The sequence below is a fragment of the Gavia stellata genome, chromosome 14, assembly GCF_030936135.1.
Source record: "Gavia stellata isolate bGavSte3 chromosome 14, bGavSte3.hap2, whole genome shotgun sequence".
NCBI classification, from domain to species: domain Eukaryota; kingdom Metazoa; phylum Chordata; class Aves; order Gaviiformes; family Gaviidae; genus Gavia; species Gavia stellata.
The window spans coordinates 14,712,261-14,734,328 of NC_082607.1; the positions used below are offsets into that span (position 1 = coordinate 14,712,261).

Genomic DNA, 22,068 nt, shown 5'->3' on the forward strand with positions numbered 1-22,068 from the left:
AGATGGAGTATTCTCCGCAGAAAAGGTTTCCGTGCTGTCTCACAGGGGTTGCCGTTCAGTTACCTTTTGCTTTTACGGCTGTGGACCGCTGGCCCTGGTCTCTCTTGCCCGACGCACCATGGCCCCAGTCCTGCCACTCCTCCTTCAGGAACAGGGACAACAGGGCGGCTGGTGGCGGCTGCAGCCCGGCTGCTGAGCCCTGCCTTTGGAGCACAGCGCTGAACAGGCCCTCGGTACTGCTCCTCCACGTCTTCCTTGTTGCCTTTGTATCTCCCTTTGCGTATCCAGCACATGTGTGCAAAGCCTTTGGGTAACGAGGTTAGCATGGGATGTATGTAGGTTTGAAAGAGAAAGGGTGAGGCTGGGATGGCCCTTCCCTGCTTCAAACTCCGTACCCCACCGTTTGCTGCTGAACCTGAAGGAGCAGGTGGGAAGTCCGACCATTTTGGTGCAACCTCAGCAGCGCCCTTGGTTGTACGGTGCTTTCAGCCTTGTGCTTCCACCCACGGCTGCGCAGTCTCGACCGCAGCAGCAGCCGCCCAAGGGGGCCAGGCATTTGCGCCTTCATCAGAAGGGCGCTCTGGCAGGCCTCCTCCTCCTCTAACCCTGAACGGGGACAACCGCCAAAGCCACCCACCAGGAGCATCTTGCCAGAAAGCCGGCTCTGGGCTTGTAGAGCAGGATGGGCTGGGGAAGGGCTGGCTGGCACAGGGCAGGGGCGGGTGAAATGGCAGCAGGACTCATAGCTTGCAGCCTCGTCGGCAAAACTGGAGCCTGACCCGTGCTGAGCCAGCGTTCCCCTTTGTAGCAGACTGCGGGGCCGGGCAGTGGTGAACAGGGCCGGGAGACCTTGCTGATCTTATTATCCCTGTCCTGAGCTGTTGCAGGTGCTGGGAACCATGGTTGCATTTTCCACTGTAACTGTAAAAGAGGTCACGCCGAGGGCAGTTGAACTTTCCATTCCTGGCAGTTCGGGTAAATGAACCCTTTGCTATTTGAAGCCGGAGCTGGGACAGCCTCATGCTTGTGCTTGCCCCTGAGCTGGCAGTTTACAGAGGCTGCTTGCTCCCCGCTGCCGGCAGCCACGGACTACAGGAGCACGTACCGACCTGACACGCTCCCCGCGGCCCTTTGCTCCTGTAGTCCACGGCTGTGGCGAGCAAGCAGTGATCTCTGCCAGCTCTTGCTCCGGCTGGTGTGCATTGAGGTCATGTGGGGTCAAGCGTGGCTGCTGGCAGCAGTGCTGTGTCCCTGGGGTGAGGGGTGGTGAAGGCACCCTCCCGCCAGCCCCCGTGGCAGCAGACAATGTGTCCGGCGCTGGGCCCCGGTGGAGCCTTGGCTGGGTGTCTGCAAGGTTAACACTCAGACGCGTCCTTGGGCGGTTTGAAACCTGACTGCAAAAAGCCGGTTCATGCACAAGCTTTCTCGTGCAGCTGAGGGTGCGGGGTGTTTGGGGAGCTCCGGGTGCCGAACACGTAACTTCTGGGGAGAGGGATTATCTCTGCTATTGCCCTTCATGGGAACAGCAGGTTTGCTTGCTCGTGCAGGATCTCCCACCCCTTATCTTTGCTAGAAGGAGCTCTGAAGGCCTTTTCAGGAACTGTTTTGTGCAGGTTTTGCTAGTTTCTGAAGAATTGAAAAGGGTTTTCTTTCAGAAAGTGAAGGTACTAATAACTGGGAAGTGTTTTTCCTTTCTGCTGTTGCAGACCCTGTCGGCGTTGCCGGCTGGCAGCCCCCAGACCCCTCTCTAAAAACAGGGGGAGCAGAACTGCCAACTCCTGCAAGTCCCAGCGTGGAATGCTTTTAGTAAGTCATTTAGCTGAGTTTAATGGTTCAACCTCAAGATACTGAAAATAGGTGAGTTATTGAATGTAAGTGATTAGGTGACAGACTAGGCTTTTACTTTTATTAATAGTAATTTTTTTAAAAAAACCCTTTGTACCTGTTTCTGGAGAAAAGTTCTGAAACCCATGTTGGTTCAAAGTATTGGCCACAAGTTATGATTATGAACGGGGCTTTTAAAACCAACGACGATGCTCAAATAAGAAACAGAAGAAAGAGTGGCCTGACTCGTGATATTTTAAAGCTCGAGGCCCAGAGCAGTGTGTTTGAGTCTGTTTGTGGAGAAAACTAGGAAGGAAATGCTGCATGCACCTGCTTGCCCGCAGCGTGGAGAGGAGCAGTGCTTTGGGTTTTGCTGGGGGCGAGCGCAGACTGGCAGCGGTGCAGCCTTGCCTGCGCTCCCTCCCTTTTGGGGGCCCACAAGACACACGATGCACATGCAAACCTTGCAGTGAAGCCCAAGCTAAGATGATGAAGTCTGTCACGTTTGACTTCCGCTGATATGTTCCCCAGCTTTTCCTCAGCAGCATTTTTAACCCAATAGCGCTTATAGAACAACTGTGTACTCCTTAGGAAGGCAAAAATTGTGGATTACATTAGCTGCTCTGCCACTGATCTACTTTATAATCTTGGATTTGTGTCTCAGTTCTCAGGAAGCCCATAAAGATGCTTCTGTTAGAGGGTTCACTGGAGCCTGGTCTCGGTGGTGGCAGAGCTGGCCGCTGTGACTGGCTGTATGTCCTCCTGCGGCTGGGGCGTGGCTGTAGAGACGGGACCCCACCAAAGCAAGGGTAGTTTCGGGCTTTGCCAACACCAAGTCCCCGAGACTCACTGGCACGTGGGGAAGTTTCAGGGTGCGAGAGCTCCTGTGGAAAACCGGAGTGAAAATGAGCACAGCTTTGGTCTTGTCTTTGCAATACCAATGTACATACTTGTTTGCTCGGTGGGTGTATGTATTTGGAGTTTTATATTTATTCAATGGATGTGGGAAATCGTATTAGTTACTATTTAGAAGGCAGCTGGATACAAAAGCATGTGGGCAGGGTGTGTGAACCTGGGTAGAAAATAATTTTAGGGGATGGAGGGCGCAGTGGGCCCCTTTCCCCTTCTCTCGCAGCCTGGGACTCCTGCCTGGCCTCTGCCTGGGGGAGGTGGGGGCGTGGGACGGTCCCTGCAGGAGCGCGGCAGGATGCCCCTGTCCTGCCTGATGCCCGCAGGTGAGCTGTGCCGCTTCCCAGCGCTCTCGAAGCAGGCAGGCAGCGGGCAGGGCTGCCACCGCAGCTGGCGAGCAGACGCTGCTCAGCTGGAGCCAAACCCCAGGAGCGCTCGGGAGGACCCTTCTCGTCCAGCCCCCCAGGGCTGCCCGGGCCCGGGCGCTCCTCTGCCCCCCTCCCCTGCCGCCGTGCGTCTCCCAGGCAGGCTGACCCGCAGCGTTGTCCGAGCCATGTCCACGCCACCCCTCGTGTCAGTGGGAGTCAGGTTTGTTCCCTCACAGGAGTTGGCTTTGGCAATTAAATGATAGGTGCCTCTTCTCTTCCCCCCCCCCCCCCCCCCCCCCCGCTTCTTTCTGCCCCTCTCCGGGCCCAGCCGGGACGCCCTCAGATCACCCCGGGGCGCGGAGCCGCGCTGCCCCCCGCCGCCTCTCCTTGTCGGCAAAACTTCCCCGCGCGCCCCGGGCGGGGGCTGCCAGGCTCCGCCAGATCCCGGCGGTGCTGCCGCGGCGGCTCCATGCCGCGGCTTCGGGCCGCCCCGGCTCCTCCCCTCGCGGTGTGCGAGTGTGTGTGCGAGTGTGTGTGTGTGCCTGCGCCAGGGCCGCCGCCGCCGCCGTGCCTGCCTCTCCCAGCCAGGCAGCCAGCCGCGCCGCGCCGCGCTGCTGGCGGCGGCCGGAGCGGGCGGCGGCGGCGGCGCTCCGCGAGCCCCGGGCGGCTCCGCGCGGCCCCGCGGCGGCCGCCGCTCCCCGCGGCGCCGCTGCCCATGCCGGCCGGGCAGCCCTAGCCGCGCCGGCTCGGCTCGGCTCTCCTCGGCTCGGCGCGGGGCGGGGAGGGGGCACCACTTCTCTGAGTCTCCCCACCAGATCGTTATGGACCTATTCGACTTTTTCAGGGACTGGGACTTAGAGCAGCAGTGGTAGGTTTTTTTTGGGTGTGCTTTTTTGGTTTTGGTTCCCCCCCCCCCCGCCTCTCCACCCCTCTTCTTCTAACAGCTGCCTCCTTCCTCTCCTCCCTGCTCGCTCCCCCGGTGCCTTAGCCTTTGTTGAGGGGCGAAGCGCCCGGTGCCCGCCGGGGAGCGGGTCGGCGCTGCGCCCGCGGGGAGTCGCGCCGGGGCAGCCGCCGCCGGGGCCCGCCGGCTCCGACCACGCTCCGCGGCCGCGCCGCCGGCTCCGGCTGGCGGGGAGCCCCTCGCGGTCCGCCGGCCGCGGGGAGCCAAGTTGGCCGGAGGGGGGGAGAGGCAGGGGAAGCGCTGCAGTGTGCCGGGGTGCCGGCTGAGACACCTCCAGCAGCAGCGAAGCCCCGCGCCGAGCAGGGAAGCGGTGTGGCGAGGCGATGTTTTTCCCCGGGATCGCGGTTCGCTGATGTTGTGTTTACTGCTGTCAGTGACAATATCCCTTTCACGGGGAGAAACGCAACTGTAGTTGTGCGGCGTGGCACAGTTCAGCTGTAGCCCTGTCCAGTGTGGGGGTTTCTGTTGCTGGTTTTGCTGCTTTCCTATTCTGGATGAAGCGTTATTGAAGTTAGTTTTGGAAGTGGGAAGATCAGTCCCCGTGATATTGTAACAGGTTTTTTTTTTTTTTTTTTTTCTCCTCTCTGCCTCTTCCTTTTCTTTTTTTTATTTTAAGAGTGGAATTTTAGTTTTATATCGCTCTGCAAATAGGTGCACACCTTGAAAAGGTCGGTGCATCTGATTGAGTGTATTGTAAACTTGGTACCAAAGTGAATGTTAAGGAATTTTCAATGGGTGACGAGTAGCTGGGAAAGTTAGAATTTGGGTAGGCATTTAGTTCACTTAATGAGATTAAGCTTATTCTTTGCCTGTTTTTATTGGTGCTTTCTTTACTTTTCAATTTAGCAAATACAGTTATAATTCTTTAACTATGCACGGTGAAATTCAGTGGTTGGTTACTGCTTTGTTAAATGCTTTTAGGCTGGAGTGTAGTTTGCCAGGAAAGAAAGAGGCTAAAATACTGTATTTTGTGATCCTGATCTCTAAATGTCACACAGATTATACGTGCGTATGCATGTGCGTTTGTACCCCATGTTTTGCAGAGGGCTTACTGTACTTTGTTGATAATATAAAGGTATGTCTAGGAAAAAGATCATATGCTTAGTTAATAACTATCATTTTGCCAAACACAGTCTAACAGCTATGGTTGCAAATCCAAGATAATCAGAACCAAATACCTGTCACATTCTATTTTACAGCAATTTGGAGTAAATCCTTGGAACTGTAAATTACACTATATCAATATTAATCTGTGAGCAGGCGTTTTGGATCATGTGCATGTTTTATCAGCTCTGCATAAACCATCGTATTACAGCTTTTAATAACCATTCTGTTGTTATTTAAAAGTAATAATCACAATAAAATTAGTGCTCAATTAAATATTATGCTTCTACCACACTATCTTTACTCTGCTACGTTAATTTATTTTGCAGACAACTGATAACCACCATATTACTACTCAAATAATATTTGCATACAATTTGCCTAATTTATAGTGTGGGTAACATCATTAATTTAATAGAAGCTGTTACAACCCAATATGTGGGTGTAGTTCAAATACTAAGTGCATTACTTAGGTATTGAGTTTTAATGTTTGCTTAATAACTTACTTTCATTTGACTATGGTTTTCTGTGGATTTAGAGATGTGCATCAGAAAGAAGGGAACTCTTGTGCCTCTGTTGTTCCATAAAATATTAACATACTGCCACTCGTTCTAGAAATTCCATTTGCTTGCTTTTGTACAGTGAAATTTATTGGTGTTAGTGTTTTTAGGGTCCATGAGGAAAGAACATTTTTACTTCGACTGTTTCAAAGTGTTTGATATCTGCGCAAACTCTCTATATGGCACAGGCATTCACACACAATTACTTATTGCAGAGAGCAAGTTGGACGTAGCTTTTAATAATCCTATATGCATGTCCACATGTATGTAATATGTAGGTACGTAATCTGCATGTATACACAAACATTACATATATTTTATTGTACATGTAAAGATTTCTGTCTCTGACAAGGAGTTGCATTGCTAAGGAGAGATGAATTTAGCTCATCTATCCATAAATACGTGTATGTGTATATATGTAATATGTTATACATGCATCATCTCTACACACCCAGAAATATGCATGCTCACCCATCAAGATGTATTAATTTTTGTCTGTGTGTCCAAGATGGTGTGGTTACTTCATAGTAGTTACAAATAAATATATATAACATGATGTGTGAATTGCTGCTTCTTATTTTGAAGCTGTCCTCTTTCCTTCTCTGTCTGTAAGCTGGCCTTTGTAAAACGTGTTTCACAAGCATTTATAAGGCAATTAGAGACCCTCTTCTGCATTCCTTGCAAACCCAAAACTTCTCCTAATCTGTGCTGCAATCGCCAAGAAGGCAAGCTCAGGCCTACAGCGCGTGTGTGGGTGTTTGTATGTGTTATCTGTATGCAAAGTACAACAGAAACATAGTTAGCCTGAGAAATATATATGTATATACAAAAAAATTATAGCTCGAGCAGAGATTTTTTTTTTCGATCTGATGAAAAGGTGTAAAGGTAACGCTTTCTATGTGTCGCCATTATATCAGGAAATGACTCCCCAAAAGTTTTGGGCTGATGGGAAAAATACAGTTAATTTCCGCCCCCCTCCAATGGAGGTACGTCTTTGTGTCACTTCTTGAAATGTATTTTGTCAAGAACTGTCAGAGCTACAGCGCGCACTGCCGCTACATGTGTTCTTAAATTCTCGCCTGGCATTCCGGATGATTAGTGGGATCTTTGTCTTGATACAAGCTGCAGAATCAGCCCTTTAGTTTCCCATATTAGGAGAGATCACCGTAGTGTAAGAATGAGGTGTTTCATTGAACCTTCCTCAAGAATGTGGTTGGGAGGTTTGGTGTGGGTTTTTTTGTTAACACTTGGGTAGAATGTTTAAAATAAGGCCACAGATATCCCAGTGGATGTTTTGCCAGACTTAAAAAGCTGGAAAAAAACCCCAAACAATTTAAATGAATCTAAACTCTGGCTGAGGTGAAAGGGCCAAAGCTAAAGTCTGCTGTGATTCCTGGATGAATAAGAAATGTTCACCTGCACTTGCATTTAATATGAGCCGTTCTATGAGGGAGACAGGAAGGGAGATGGATATAATGAAAAGCTTGAATGCCTGGGTGCACCAAGGGGACCACTTGCTGTTAAAAATCAAATTTCATCTTTTAAATCACTTTCCACGCTTGTCTGTGGTAACCAAGTAAATGAAATCTTGGAGTGTCCTGGGACCATGTGGTTAGATTTGAACCTGCTTACGCAGTAAGGTGGTGCCATTAATCAGCAGCTGGGAAACAACAAAACCCAACAAAAACCCAACCACCGCAGAATATATAGCTCCTCACTAACACAGAAAAGGCAGAGAGATTCATGGTTTATGGTATATTTATTGCCGTTGGTATTAATATTTTTTAAGTTCTCCAATCTTTGAAAAAAGTGGAAGTGGAGAAAATACTTAGCGGGAAAATGCATATTGAGGTATCTAAAATAAAACCGGGGAAAGGGAAATAAGATCAGCAGGTAAGAGTGTCGTTGTAGCTGAGTGGTTGTGATGGGGAAGAAGACTTCTCACTGCAGAGGAACAAGCCACTTGTTTTTTTCTTTTTTATATTACGTATCACAAGTAGCCTAATTACAGCAAAACCAGCAAACTGCCAGTTGTACAGGAAGAGGCTTAAACTCACTAAACTGTTATATAAATAGAAAGTTCAAAGGTCTGTTTGTGGCTGACAAAGCTGAGAACAGGCCGTCTGTGGGCCCGGTTCCTCTCCTGTATGAATGCAAAAACATACCGCACGCCACAGCAGCGTGTACTTTCAACACAGTCCTCAGCCTGGAGGGGTGATCCTGCTCTCCAGACAAAGGTGAACTGTTTCACTTCCAGCCTTGGGTATTTCCCCTCCTTCACCCACCTTCCCCCTTCCCTCTTTGCCTTGTGCCTCTGCAGAAGACCTTCTCGGTTACTGTTCTTTCGCCGGGGTTTGTAATAGTTTGCGAAATGAAAAGTCCTCTGAACGTGGAAACAGTGTTGTGTTTCTGATGGGAATGTGTGAAACAGAGTAAATGGGCTCTTTGGGAATTAGATTGATTTTTTTTTTTCTTTTAATTTTTTTTTTGGTGATGGTGAGAGTATTAGATAGGAGAAAATCACATTTGAATGGATTTCTGTAAGGTTTTTTTCCCCCCTCCCCTTCTTCTCCTTAAGAAATATTACAGCTGAATTGCAGTTACTTTTTGGATTTGTATTACAGACATCCCCGAGTAATTATTTGAAAACATTTCATTTTCAATTTGCTTTGAAAGTGTAAATGGATAGATTGTGTGGCTGCTAGTGGGTGGGTGAGGGGGATTAGATGCTGTCAAAACAAGCAGCTGAGAAAGACCAAAAATAGTCTTGGGCCAAAACCTGTACTTGAAGTACATCCTGATTTAGTAATTCTTCCCTGGTTGATATTGAACTCCATGGAGTGTAAATCTTAAAAGAATTTGGCCGTTTGCAAACATTAAGCTCACATCTATCCTATGAGGCAAAATTACAATCAGTTTAACAGCATTTGAATTGTTTTCCTGATGATTCATTCAAGAATTTAATGACTTTTAAAATATACAAATTGGGATGGAGAGTAGATACTTCAGATACTGTTCAGCTCTTCTGAAGCCAGGCAGAACTTCAGAGCATTTAAGCACTTTGTACGTGAATGCCAATTATATTGTTCGGGATTTTCTTTTTGAGTAAGATAGTGTTATGATGCAGGTCCTTCAGTCAAGAAGAATTATTCCTTTTATCTGACAAGACTCTCGCTGCAACCTGGAATTTAACTAAATAATTTAAGGGGAAAATGTGACATTCTCTAAAGTATTAAGTGAAATAAATATACTAAATGATCTCTGAAAAAATGGGTGGACACTGCTGGTCTTTTTGAGCTTCTTAGGACTGAGACAGTATGCTCCAGCATCGTGGAAGGAGCGTTGTGATGCTTTTTGCGTTATGAGGCCCAAATTCGGTTTTTATCTGAGTCAAGCAAAATTCCCATCATGCGAGATGGGACAAAACTGTCTCTAAGATTAGAAAAAGCGCGTGGGCCTTAATGTAGCCGGGTCGATAGGCAGGTATGTAGTTTTAAGCACACAAGCAGTCCTATTGAAACAGCGCTGATTTCAAGTTAAGTTTTACTGAACTGGGTTTTTGATCACTCCCAAAATGCGAAATGTGTTTTACTAATGACTAAACCCCAGTTCTCCATGTATTTGGTAATGGAAACTGATGTTATTTTTGTGACTGTACACATCCTTTTGCCCGAAATCCATCAGCAGTTTTTCATGATTGCAGAAAAAACTGGGCAGCCAGAAAGAATGCAAATATTAAATCTCATTAAAAAAAAAAATCTGGAAGAATTGTAGGAAGGATTTTGTACACTGAACCCATGAAGTATGTGGAATAAGCATCTAAACAGATAGACCCCATCCTCTATTTCCCTGGTTGCCTTTAGTTTGGGGGAATGGAGTTTCTTTGTGTAGAGGACTTGAAGGATTGGGCTCTTCGATGCTTGTTAAATGTATATGATCAATAAATACCGTAAAGTACCCATGTCTTCCTCCAGCCTGAGCCGGTAGTCAGTGATGTCAATGGAGATGCTCCCAATTGACTTCACAGAGTACTGGATTTGACCCTGTTTTGGTCAAAAGGCAGACTTCATGAAATGTGGAGCAACTCTCTAATGACCAAGATCACCAAGACGCTTTGCACACACCTAACGCTATGCATGTGGAAAAACTCTACAGAGCCCAATTCTGAACCTGTCTAATTCAAATTTACTGCCTTTCTTTTCAGAAGAAAGAAAAGAAAAACGGGGAGGAAAGCTTGAATCTTTTCTCTCGGTTGCAGTTAACAGAATAGATTTTATAAAGTCATCAAACATCTATTAACACTGAAAACTGAAACTGTGCCACAACTGTGGGTTTTGCAATGTTATGAATTCTTTCTTAAGCATTGAAAAAGAAGATAGTAAATCCAGTAATACGTCAAGTTAGTATAACCTTCCAGACCACTCATCATATAATGTAGTCAGGAAGTCACAAGAGTGACTCAGAAAGACAGCTCCTTCATCCTTTTATTGTTACTAAATGTTCTATATTGATGCTTTGTAATCAAAATATTTATTTAAATTGTTCTAATGGCTTTGGTCAGAGGTCAGAAGGTATGTTACTCGTGACTAATGGACAACTGTAGAGATAAAAAATGGGAGGAAGGACAGCAATGGGCACGTCAGTAGCTTTTACGCTCCATTTTGAATAACTTCACCGAAGATTCTCACAAAGGGCATGTGATAGTCAATCTGCATTTGTGAGTGAAGATTTTGGGGAATGAGCTCGGGGGTTTGTTTTCAAAAACTCTGTATTGGAGCCTACTCTCGCAGAAACTTGAAAAGAATTGCGAGTTGCTCCTTAATTTCAGCAGGACTGCTGTTGAGTGCAGCCGGTACGATGGGTTTACAAGGCTGGGCTCGTAGTGATGAAAAAATAATATGGAACTAGAAGGCTGAGGTAAGGGAATAAACCAAAACTTCCTGCAGTTGACTTCCCAGCTGTTACAAACTGTTTTATCATGAAGAGGCTGTTTTTAAATTCGTGCGTAGCAGATCCACACCATAAATTATTACAACTGTTAAACAAAGGTCTAGTCAGTAGTCTCTTCTTCTGTAAAACTTGTATGTCACATTTTAGTGACATTTTATTAATGTGTTCAAATCAAGCCACTGAGAGAAGAAAACTCCTAGTTGCGGATTTTTTTTTCTTTCTGTGACCTCAGCAGTTAATCTGTGTCTTTTTATTGGAGATTATTGATGAGTCCTTATTCCAGGTGATTTGAGATGGTGAGGTTTAAGGAGAGTTGGAGATGATACCACAACTGGAAGCTGATTTTCGTTGTAGGTGACAGAGAATGGGGGAATGCCATTTACTACATACAGTCTGTAAGTCATGTTTAGTGAGGAGCTGTAGTCAGCAATTCAGATTCCTGACTCAGATGCTGCATGGTGCTACCGGTTATAGTAAGACATGAATAGCCCACTCGTAATTATGTTTTTATAGTGGTGGGGTATTAACAACTAGCAAAGAAGAAAATGAGATAGAGCACCAAGTTAAAAATCACTCAGTTGTTCCTTTGGCGAGTATTATAATAGCTATTTTTTTATTGTTGTGGGTGTACATGGTGTTGTGGTAGAAGTAAATTCTGTAGCTCTACATTGCTTTCAGTGCCTGGGCCTCAAACCTGCAGATGTCTTACTACTGAGAGTAGTGCTTTTTCCTTATGGCACTTTGCATGGACTATTGTCAGGGTTCGACCGTAGTTTAAAAGTTTTCTTATTGGTCATTCAAGTGTAGGCCCTTATGGTAGGTGATGGTATCTGCATCCTACAAAGTGATAGACACCTAAAAGTAAGACTGGGTAAAAACGGAGCAGTACTTTGTGGCTTGTGATCTGTGCTGAGAAGGTGGCTTCGCAACAGAATGTTTTTCATTTAAAATATTTCTAGGTCTGAGGGTAACAGTCCATTATGTAGGTCTACTTAGTCTTTTTTCATCCTTTAGCTTATCACTGGTTTAGGTCAAGATTTCACTTGTGAGGAAAAATGCAAACAACTGTTGGTAGAGAAAGCAAATGCAAAGCTTTAAATATAAAATCAGGAAATACAAAATGTCCTTAAGGTTGCCAGTCCCCATTTATTTTAGCCTCATGTCATGAGGGAAACTAAGATCCTGCAGTAATGTGGTGCTTAGGTGAATCTGTTTCTATGTCAGTAGCCATGCTTATATTTGAGAATGTAGTATTCAAGACTTGGAAAAATCTATGTCTGTTGATTACAGACCTCTTTGCATAGAGGCCAGTGTGAGAGATGATTTCAGGGGGCTTAATTTCAGAAGGTTGCGGACTTTTTAGGTCCCTGTCCTGAACTCTCAGGTGAGAGACACCCATAGCTTGGGGTAGCCAATTCATGTAATAAAAACTTCGGGCTGCTCTTCTGAATGTGGGGGTGATTTTTCTTCCAGTTTCTTTCCTGTAGAACAATGGCACGACATTCTTCCTGGTGTTTCCTATGAAGAATAATGATGAGGAATTATCTTCTCTGTCTACAAGTGTTTAAAAACTCATTAGTTAGGGTCCCTGAAAGAATTCCAATACAAGTCAGGGGGTGTGGTGAAGCTGATTGTAACGGGAAGCGGACTGGGCCCTGGGGCTGGTGGTCAGCAGGGAGGCAGAGCTGTAAAGAATACTGTGCATATGCTATAGTAAGCGTTTTCATAGATCTCCTCTGTGGGAGAGGACAACGGCTTTGGAGCTCATATTTACTCAAAAAGCAGCCCTTTGATTTTCATGGCTTTATGCTTCGTTGCACATTGGAAGGCCCATTTGTCTTCGCCAAGCCTTTGAAGAGGGATAGGTGAAGGGATTGAGGCGTTGGCCGATGGCTGAGGGTAGCAGTTGCTTGGAGAAGGAGCTAAGTTGCCTTGCTTTTTTTGGTAATACTTGGCAGAGTTGCTGTCGTCCTTTTAAAGTTTGCTAAATCAAGGTGAATATATATTTATGAATAGAACATGGATTCTCTTACCAGCTCTGCCACTAGCTGCTTTACTGCCTTTGGAAAGCCACGTTGTGTCTGTCACAGTGGGGTAATGATATTTACATCTTTGCTTTGGGTTTTTTGTTCAGGTGGAAGGCATGAGAGAGAAGGGCCAGCTGTGTAGTCACCTTTAGCTGGTGTTTCTGTTCACTTTTTCATCTTCCTGGAGGTCAGCTGGGAACTGGTTTTGACATTTTCTTTACTCTGAACCTCACTGTAGCTATATAGTCCTTCGCTAGCTTGCTTGTACTGCATTACCTACAAGAAGAGCAAACAGCGTTGACGCAGGTTGTCTATGGCATAGCTTATGCATTGAGATCCTGTGTTGGATGCAACTTTTGTGCTGATGATACCAGACATGTTTAGAAAAATGGGGTGACGTTTCTGGTCACAGACCTTTCAAGCAATGTTGATTTATGTCTCTCTGCTTTACCTCCTTTTGTTAAATGAGAAGAATAACATCTCAGAATTTTACTGGTAGACTGAGGCATTTTGCAGAGAAGTCATTGCCATTACCCCTTCTTATACACGGGGGAATGGAAAGAGAGGAGTGAAGGAACTTGCAGAAGGACTCGGCGTTGGTCAGGACTGCTGTCAGCTGAGTTCCAGTTCACTGCCTGCCCACTCCGATGGGTATATTTTCCTATTCCACAGGGGTGTGATGAGGTTAAGTCCCTTAATGTTTATGAATGTTTATGGTGATAGAGCAAGACAGGAACCTAGGCAGATATATTAGTAGGGGAAAGGCAAGCCTGTAAAGAGAAATGGTAGGATTTGGGCAGAGCATATCTGGAAGAAAAGGTAATTAAAGCAGAGAAACTCTTCTGAAGGGCAGAATTTATTTACAGTGTGCATATTTGATATAATTTACCCTGCTCTCAGCTGGCCAGCGAAGGCCATGGACCTTTCAGAGACAGAACGGTCTTGTTACTCCAGAAGACTTGTCATTTCCCGGGTCTTATAGCGAAGCTTTGTATATGCAGCTGTAGCTTAAGTAAACGTCATGTCTTGGATGCTTCACTGAATAGTACATCCACACTTTTTCAGAAGCATTGTTGCTCTTTGAGCCAGCTGCCTTTGTTTCTAGCAGACCGCCACTTTGTTGGTTAACCCTGGGCATGAGTGTTCTTCACATATGTCATTAGACTGAACATATTTTCTATTTATACCACTTGGGGATGCAAATTACTGTGTTGCGTTTAGCAAGCACTAGGAAAAGTACATCTTTGTGAGGTTAAAAAAAAATAAATAACAGAGGCAAAATTTTATTCGAGGGTCCTTTCTTTCAAGGTTCAGGGGAAAATAGGCAGCAAAAACAATTAATGGTCTTTATTTTTATGTCCCAGAAAAGCAGGAGGTATTTGCACATATGTGGTTTATGTTGGCAGAATTTGGTTCTGAAATTAACAATGGGCTTTTGAAGAAGGGAAGGAATTTTGATGCAATCCTGTGTATCATTTTAAGGCAATTAGGGAGATTATTAGCAGCGTACATACTTTTGTCAAAGCCACATTGTCTTCGTGGCTTTGATAATTGTCTGTGGGCCAGTAAAGTTGCACTAGAGCGCTGAGCCGAAGACTACTGCAGCCGGTTGAAGTTTTTCATTGATTTAGTAAACTCTGAAACGTACTTAGCTAGAGCTTCCTTTGCTTTCTCACTCCATTTCTGGAGATGACCTTTACCTACTCTGTGGTAGAGCTCCGAAAACATTATGCAATGTATTGCAATATTTTTGTTACTGCTCAGTCTTCCCTTCTCTCTTTAAAAAGCCCTTGCCCAAACTGGCTGTACTTTAATGTGCACATAGAGGGGTCATAGGTAAGGGAACATAATTAAACAGGGTTTTGATATTTGTGTAGGAAAACACCTGTGTGCTCATTCAGGATCATACAGCTCCATCAGCAGGCCATTGAGCGCATTTGGATTGTAGACCACGACTAGGTGTTATCCTCATCAGGATAAATAATACACTTCCCTGTCACTTCACTCTGCCTGTTTTTTTCCCCCATTACCCAAGACAAACTGTTGCGTGAGAATTTTGCCTGGTTGTAGACTGCTCGTGAATCTTGCAGTACATGACATGCAGACATCTAACAAACATGACTAGGAACTGCATAAAATACACAGGCGTAACACAAAAGTCCTGTGTTTGAAAACACATTGGAGCTCCACAAATAACCTGATAACTAGAAGGCTTTTTTCTCCCGTATATCCATAACCATGAGTATTCTGCTAGCTGCATTTCAACCTGATTGGGATTATTTTAGATTTTGTAATGATTCTCACCTGTGTAAACTCACACAATCTGCCTGCAAATTCAACTTCAATGACAAAAGGTCTCATCAAAAAATTGAGGCAGGCTAGAATGTTTGGTTAAGATTTAATACCTTTCTAATTAATTATAGTGTAGTGTCAATATATGCTTTAATATCTGTGGAAAGAAAAGGAACATAAATGATACCGTTCCGTTGTACTAGGTCTTTTGTAAACAATTAACAGTTAGGTGGAAGTCTGAAGCAAGGGCGAGAGAATTGATAAACCTATTCCAAAGGGCTTGAAAAGTTGAAGTGAATTCTAAATGTAGATTAGGAGCAAATGATGACAGCCAAGCCAGCATTACCTCAGTTGATTAATTTATAAGGATACTGGTCAATGATTTTAACCAATAGCTATGCGTAGTAGAATCCTAATGGGATCTGTCTGTTAAGATTACATAAAGTAGAGCATTTGATTTATTTCATAGCTTTCCAACGCTCCACTTTAACTTCATACAAATAATGCATTAGTCACACTGGATAAAATGGCGTATTGAATAAAGTTGTGATTTTGTCTGCTTCTTATAATCTGATTTTTATAAAGGATTAAATCTGTTTTAGTAGTTTATTCATATCATAAAAGAGATTGTCAGTTGAATGAAAACTTTACATCTGCCACTTTCTATCTCATTAGAAAAGACAGTAACATAAAGTTCTTCATTTCCTCCCAGTCTGTTTTATCCCCTTTTGTGTCTGAGTGTGTATATCTTCTGTATATGTTTGTGTATTATAATGTCAATGTGTTTTCAAAGTTGTGGTTAAGACTGCCTCACAGCTTGGAGGGGGGGGTGGTGTTAATACGAGGGGTTATAAACGTTCTGGCAAAGAAAATACCCAGCCAGGAACAAACGGGTGGGTGCAGCAAGGGGTGACTGTCAAAAATCTGACAAAGATGGCTTTTAGTGGCATGGCCACGTGTGTATGCATTGCCAGATTCAGCACGGTATTTAAGTACGCGCAGTACTTTACTGGGAGCATGCCTGCGTCAGTGGACGCAACTGCACGGTAATGATAAGTGCATGTTGACTTCTGGCTGATTTAAGAGGACGTGAAGGTTGAGCGTTCCTCTGAACTTAAATGTGAATTGTCAGTTGTGATCAAACTGTCCAACTGTCATTCGTCTGTCACGGTTCCAGTGGTTTTTAAAACATTCTTGTAATTCAAATGCATGGTTGTTGGTTTTATTAAGCTAAATATGTAATGCAAAATTACAAATTTAGGCATTTTTATCCATTATTGCTGGAACGTTGGCTTATTGTTTGTGTATTTTATTCCTTTTGTTTAAATGTGTGTCATTGACAGGATGCTACTGTTACAATTGGCAGTTGTTTTCACGTAGACCTTTAAAGAGCAGCGGATGATCTTTTCATAGATGTTTTCTTACTTGTTTTTAAGGTCCTTGCCGTTTCTGTTTAATCCCATCAAGTGTTTAGGGCCAGACTTGGTCTTCTGAACATGCGGTTCTCTTGGCTTCTGGTGTTGAGCAGAGAGGTCGTATCCGGCTCTTTTAGTTGCCTTTTTAGTCAGAACAGCCTATTCCGAGGATCTCGGTTCTCCCTTCTGAGGACTTGCTGAGGATAAAACTTCTTCATTCACATTTTCATTTGTTGATACATGTTGCAGTTTTACTGGCTCTGGCATTTCAATCTTGGCTCCTTTTCCCACATACTTTGAATCAGTAGGAGTGTTTTGATAGAAAGTGTGTAGTCAGCCTCTTCTCTAAAGCAGGGAGCCGCTTGCAAGCTTTGGTTGGAAAGGCAGCGGGAGCAGCCGCGGTGCCTGGGTGGGCAGGGAGGCTGGCGCTGGCCCTGCCCTTGCGGAGGGCCTCGGCTTGCTCAAGCCTTGATACAGGATTATACCCATTTGACTCCCCGCACAGGACTGGGCCTGCCTCTGACTTCAGCAACCTTCTTGAACAAGACTTTAAGAATCACGTATCGTTCATCAGCCCACTTTGTTTTAGGAGAAGTGACAATGGGACCTCGCTCTTCGCTCCGCGCTGGCCATTTTCTCTGCAGCCGCGGTGCACTCGCTGACTGAGCTGTACAGTCACAGCTGAGTCATTTTTTGCTTAAATTGTGTTCGTTACTGAAATTGAGGAAAAAAACCCTTTACTTGTCATGAAAGCGTGTTTGGTCGTGAGTACATTCCCATGACGCAGAACGGTCCTCGGAAGGGCAGTAACGTTTGCTGAGGTGGAGGTATACCCTGCGTTGTAGTTTTTGGGGCCGAATCCGGGGAGTGTGAGGGCAAGTAGTTTCCATTTGGCGTTACTGAATGAACAGTGCCCTCTTTCTCAGCTAAATTTAAGTATCCTCTGCAGCAGGTTTACCTACGCGCATGAGGCACCTCTAGTATCTCTGACCTTGCTTTAAAAATGGATAGTCGTAAGAAGCAGATGCGGCTCCAGCGTGTGCTGGTGTGCGGCTCCAGCGGCACTGGGGGAGGTGGGCATTGCGGGTGTCTCGGGAGCCGAGGGAGCCTTCCCCAGCCACCCCTCTCCCAGCAAACCTGGCCTGTCGGAGGGGTCAGCCTGGAGCTGCGCGTGGCTGGAGCACACATCCATCGCTGCTGCGGGAGAATGTCCAAACCTGGCAACTTCTGTATGCACAACAGTTTAAATGAAACTGTTGGTCAGCTTTCTCATATATGTAGTAGCGTAATTTCAGGGGTGGAAAGCGTGTGCTGGTTACGTAGGTTCTAGTTGCTGTTCGAGAACGTGAGCTGGTGCTGGACCCACAGTCTCGTAATACGCTGAGGACTAATGCAACCTTCCAGTACTCGGTTAACAAATCATCCTGTGAGATGGTTACAGCAATAAGACGCAGCATAAGTATTTAAATATGAAAGAGCAGTGCCACACTTCATTTTCTGTGAGGAGTACTGACTATCTCTGAATAAACAGACAACAGCCTTTTATGGGAGATTTTTGTTGTATTTTATTTGGCAGCTGTTTGTCTTAATAGGAATTCTTCAATAGTATTTATTGTATTTTGTGCTGGTAGGGGGGAGAGCCAAAGCAGAATCTGAGCAGTTTTACTTGCTTTACTCATGAACAATAAGAAAATATTGCTGTATTAATTACTGTTGTGCTTTATTGGCAAAAATAAAGAGATCTTATAATATGAAATTGCTAATATAAGAAAGGCTTTGATTTTCTCATTAGCACAGGATATTTTGCATCTGTTCTGGTTCATGAGTGCATTGTCGGCACTTAAATAATAATAATGACTCAGTAATGAATAAGAATAACAACAAATAGGCATGTGAGTATGCAGGCAGTCAGGCACCCTCCGGTGTTTATCAGTAGGTTGGTTTTGGAGGTCTTGCAAAATGAGCTCTTCCCATATGCCCATTCGGATTTTCTTACATCATTGCACAGCCCGGAGATTCATTTCGCTGCTGGCATGGCTGGGTTATATACAAGCACTTTTTTCATTGTGTGTCAGGAGTAAAGTGTTAAAGTTCTCACTTGAAATGGAAAATGTATCTTTCTTCCACTTAGAAACATTTAAGTCTCCATTTTTCCTCTGTTCTATTTTTTCTTTCTTTTTTTGTGTGAATAGAGTCTTAAGTATATCATTGTTTTGAATTTGTGAAAATATCAGAGCTCTGGATTGTTCTGCCAGTCTTTCAAGTATGTTCTTAAAAATGTAGCCTGGAAACACCTTCACTACTGTTCAACTCAGTCTGTATCAAATTGTCCCTGCTTCTGTAGTTCTGTTACAAAAACAAATAATGTTAAACTAATGTTAGCAGTCTGTCTTGAACATCGAAAAGCCTAGGAATCTCAAATTAAGGTTCAAATTCTGATTTGACTTCTAGTTTATAGCACTGACTTTTATAAAGTCACCTGCCTGCCTGTATAATATGCCACACAGTACAGTTTAGGGATTTCATTTTTTTCCAGGTATTATCTAATGCTGAATAGTTAAGCACAGTACTCCCTTTATTGTTAAAGCAGTGGCTAATTTCATCAAAGAATGTTAACTTTTAGCCTTATTCTCAAAATAATTTGGACTAATGGTGTGGCTTACTGGTTCTGAGTTTAAGAGAAAAGGAAAATGCTTAGTTCAAGTTGGGGGGAAAAAAATCAGCAATTATGCTTTGAGTTACTATTTTCTTAAAACAGTACTCTGCCTTGTAAATTATACCCTTATGACCCTGCAGCTCAAAAGAAAGTCACAAAAAAGCGCGTGTGTGTATAAACAATGACCTGGAATTTGACAGTTCTGGTCAAAATGCTTAAAGTTCTGGGCTGACAGGCGAGAGGGCATTTTCTGTGTGAAGGGTCTAAATTGTACCTGCCATTTAATGCCATTAAAAGACTACCTTAAAAAAATTACCAAAAAAGTGGCCTTATTGATTGCTCCAAGTGATGCTTGCTTTATGAAGTCTGTATGTGTTAATGTGCACTTTAACAATATCTGTGAAGCAAAGGAAAGCAGAAGTGGAATTTTTTTTTTTCCTTATTGATTAAAATTAGTTTTTGCTCCAACAGCCCGTAACTATAATGGCACAAACCTTACAACACATGGATGGTTAAAATAAAACAGCAAGGGAGGAAAAAAAAAAGAAAGCCAAACCCAACCTCCCCCTCCAGCTAAAACAGTTTAGCCCTGGATAAGCCAAAAGAAATTGGTAAAGCAAGTAGTTTATCAGCACATGACCTGTAAAGTACTTAAAGTGATCTGTGAATGGAAGCTACCCTAAGTCTGCTACTTGTCACAGTAATTTGTCTGGCTTAAGGGCAAAGTAAGAGGGTCTCCTTGGCAGTAGGAGAGCAAGTAGATCACCAGGTAAGATCAGATAGGAGTCTCTGGTGGTAACAACAGAACTACAACAAAGCTCTTCTTTTGACACCATTTTTGCCGCTGTTACTGCTGTTAATAAGTGTGCTAATTATCATGAACCTGATAAGGCTTACATTAATTGACTGAACTAAATGTAAATTCTGGTTAAAGAGGGAATAGTTTAGCAGACTTGACAGGTGCTGGTTTGCTTAGCCACTGCGTTCAGAGTAAAGGCATGCTTCAAAACGAAAGAAATATCTGTATTTTAACCCTTAGATTTTGGGAAGGCTTAGAATGTTCAGATTTGACCCCTAAAACAGAAAAGCTTAAGGTTTTCAGAGTATCTTCTGCCTTTCTCCCCTGTTCTGAGATACTTTGTGCAATTAGTTCTTAGACTTTTTGTACTGCAGTAAAATCCCTGTGTAGTCATTTGTCACATATTTGCATGGCACAGAGTAGTGTGGCCTAACTGTTTAGTCTCCAGACGCTATTACAGTAGAAAATGTTGGATAATAAATAGCAACAACAACCAATCCGATGGCCATAGACTAGATGTGGAGTTCCAGTTAGAGGGCACTCTGTGTTGGGCTTTTGGGCAGGTCATCTCTCTCTTATCTCACTCTGCACGTCTGCAAAATGGATACTGTAGCGTATACTTGGTTTAGGGGCGGTTTAGGGCATGCCTAGTAGTTGTGAAGATACTTTGAGGTCTTTTAAGTATCTTATATATGTCCAAGCAAAACAGTATCAGTATTAAAGAGCTCTTCTTTTGCCTGGGAGGAGGGCATTTCCTGACTTAGAGAAGCATTTAAATGCTCCATATTGTAAGTGTAGACATGGAAATGGACATGGAAGAAACAAACATGATACCATTGGTGGGAAATGTCACAGACATTCTTTGGAGATGCTGGAATATTTTAGTATATTTTATGTATTCCATAATTAGGCATTGCCATTAGTGCACACGACCTCTTCTTTTTAATTGTCAGGAGAGCTGTCACACAATAACACACGCAGCAGCACGCTGCAGGAGCAATCGGCTTTTGTCATTTCTCAGCTACGTTTTATTACTTTTTAAAATGTTTTAATTCTTCTCCCCTTCTCCATCCAATAAACATAACGTTCATGTGTAAGGCAGAGAGCTCTGGGAACTGGTGTCCTCTGCCTACCAAGAGCCCTTGGCAGAGCGAGGTTCTTCCTCTGCGCTCAGGTCTGGCCGCTTCCAGAAGGAGGGGGGTGTTTCACTCCCCTGTTCCTCTGCTTGATGCCCACCGTAATCTGAATCACGCTTGCTAGGGACTGACTTCTGTATTCATTCTTGCTATATAATACTCTCCCTCAAAAACCACTCCCAAAGCAATCTCCCACCAAGCCGACAAAAGGCAAACCTCTCGTGAGGCTTGTGCAGAGGTTCAGGACTCTGTAATCTCGCTGTGAATGGGGCTGGAGTGCTACCTCAGAGTTAGTTTTGATGCACGTGGGATAAAAATAGCTTTGTGCTTTCTGCCCTCTGCGTGCCACCTGTTCCAGTGAAAAGAGGAAGCCTTAGTTGCTTATAATGGTCACGAAACTAGTTGCATTTTACTGAGACATACAGGTGCAAATAACCCCCTATTTTAAAATATATAAGGTAATAAATTGGCTATTGAGAAATTAGAACGCAGCTGGACTCGTTTGCAGGGTGAGGGTGGCTTATTTCTCTGGGTGCTCCCTTTTCTATCAATGCATGGTAATTACCAGATGTTACACTTTATTTTGGATTACAAGATCATCACGTGCGTTTACTACATGCAGTGTTTTATTGAAGCTATCCTGCATTATGACTACAAAGTTTAAAAAAAATAAAAAAGGGAAAAAATTACAGTTAGTTCCTGCCTGAGAAACATGCTGCAGGGCTTTGCTTTTTTTGCCTTTTTTTTTTTAAGTTCTGTATTCACTAATTTACTGTTTGTTCTAGAGCAGCAGTGAGTGGGAGTTAAAGTTTAAGTGCACATTTGGCTCTTTAAAAAGACATTTAGTGTACAATTACTGCTGTTTACCATCTTATAATTGTTGTGTGTTTAGGCTTAGTCAGGCTTAGGAAGATGGGTATCTGTAATCTTTGAGGGCTACAACTCCCTGTCCTAGTTTTTACAAAAGAGAAAGTAAGTATAGATATTGAGATAGATACAGAGATAACACAACATTTTGTGCTGTTATATTTTAGTGATTGGGGTAAAATAAACACATAGACAAAGAG

At 44.0% G+C, this 22,068-nt stretch overlaps 1 protein-coding gene across 1 annotated transcript in view; it reads left to right on the forward strand.

Annotated features, from left to right (window-relative positions):
* The first annotated feature begins 3,922 nt into the window (after positions 1-3,922).
* The window catches only part of AFF2 (ALF transcription elongation factor 2), a 336,845-nt gene continuing 318,699 nt past the window's right edge, over positions 3,923-22,068 (forward strand). The window contains exon 1 of the mRNA XM_059824576.1: positions 3,923-3,969. Coding sequence (XP_059680559.1) covers positions 3,923-3,969 — 47 coding nt within the window. The remainder of the gene's footprint in view (positions 3,970-22,068) is intronic.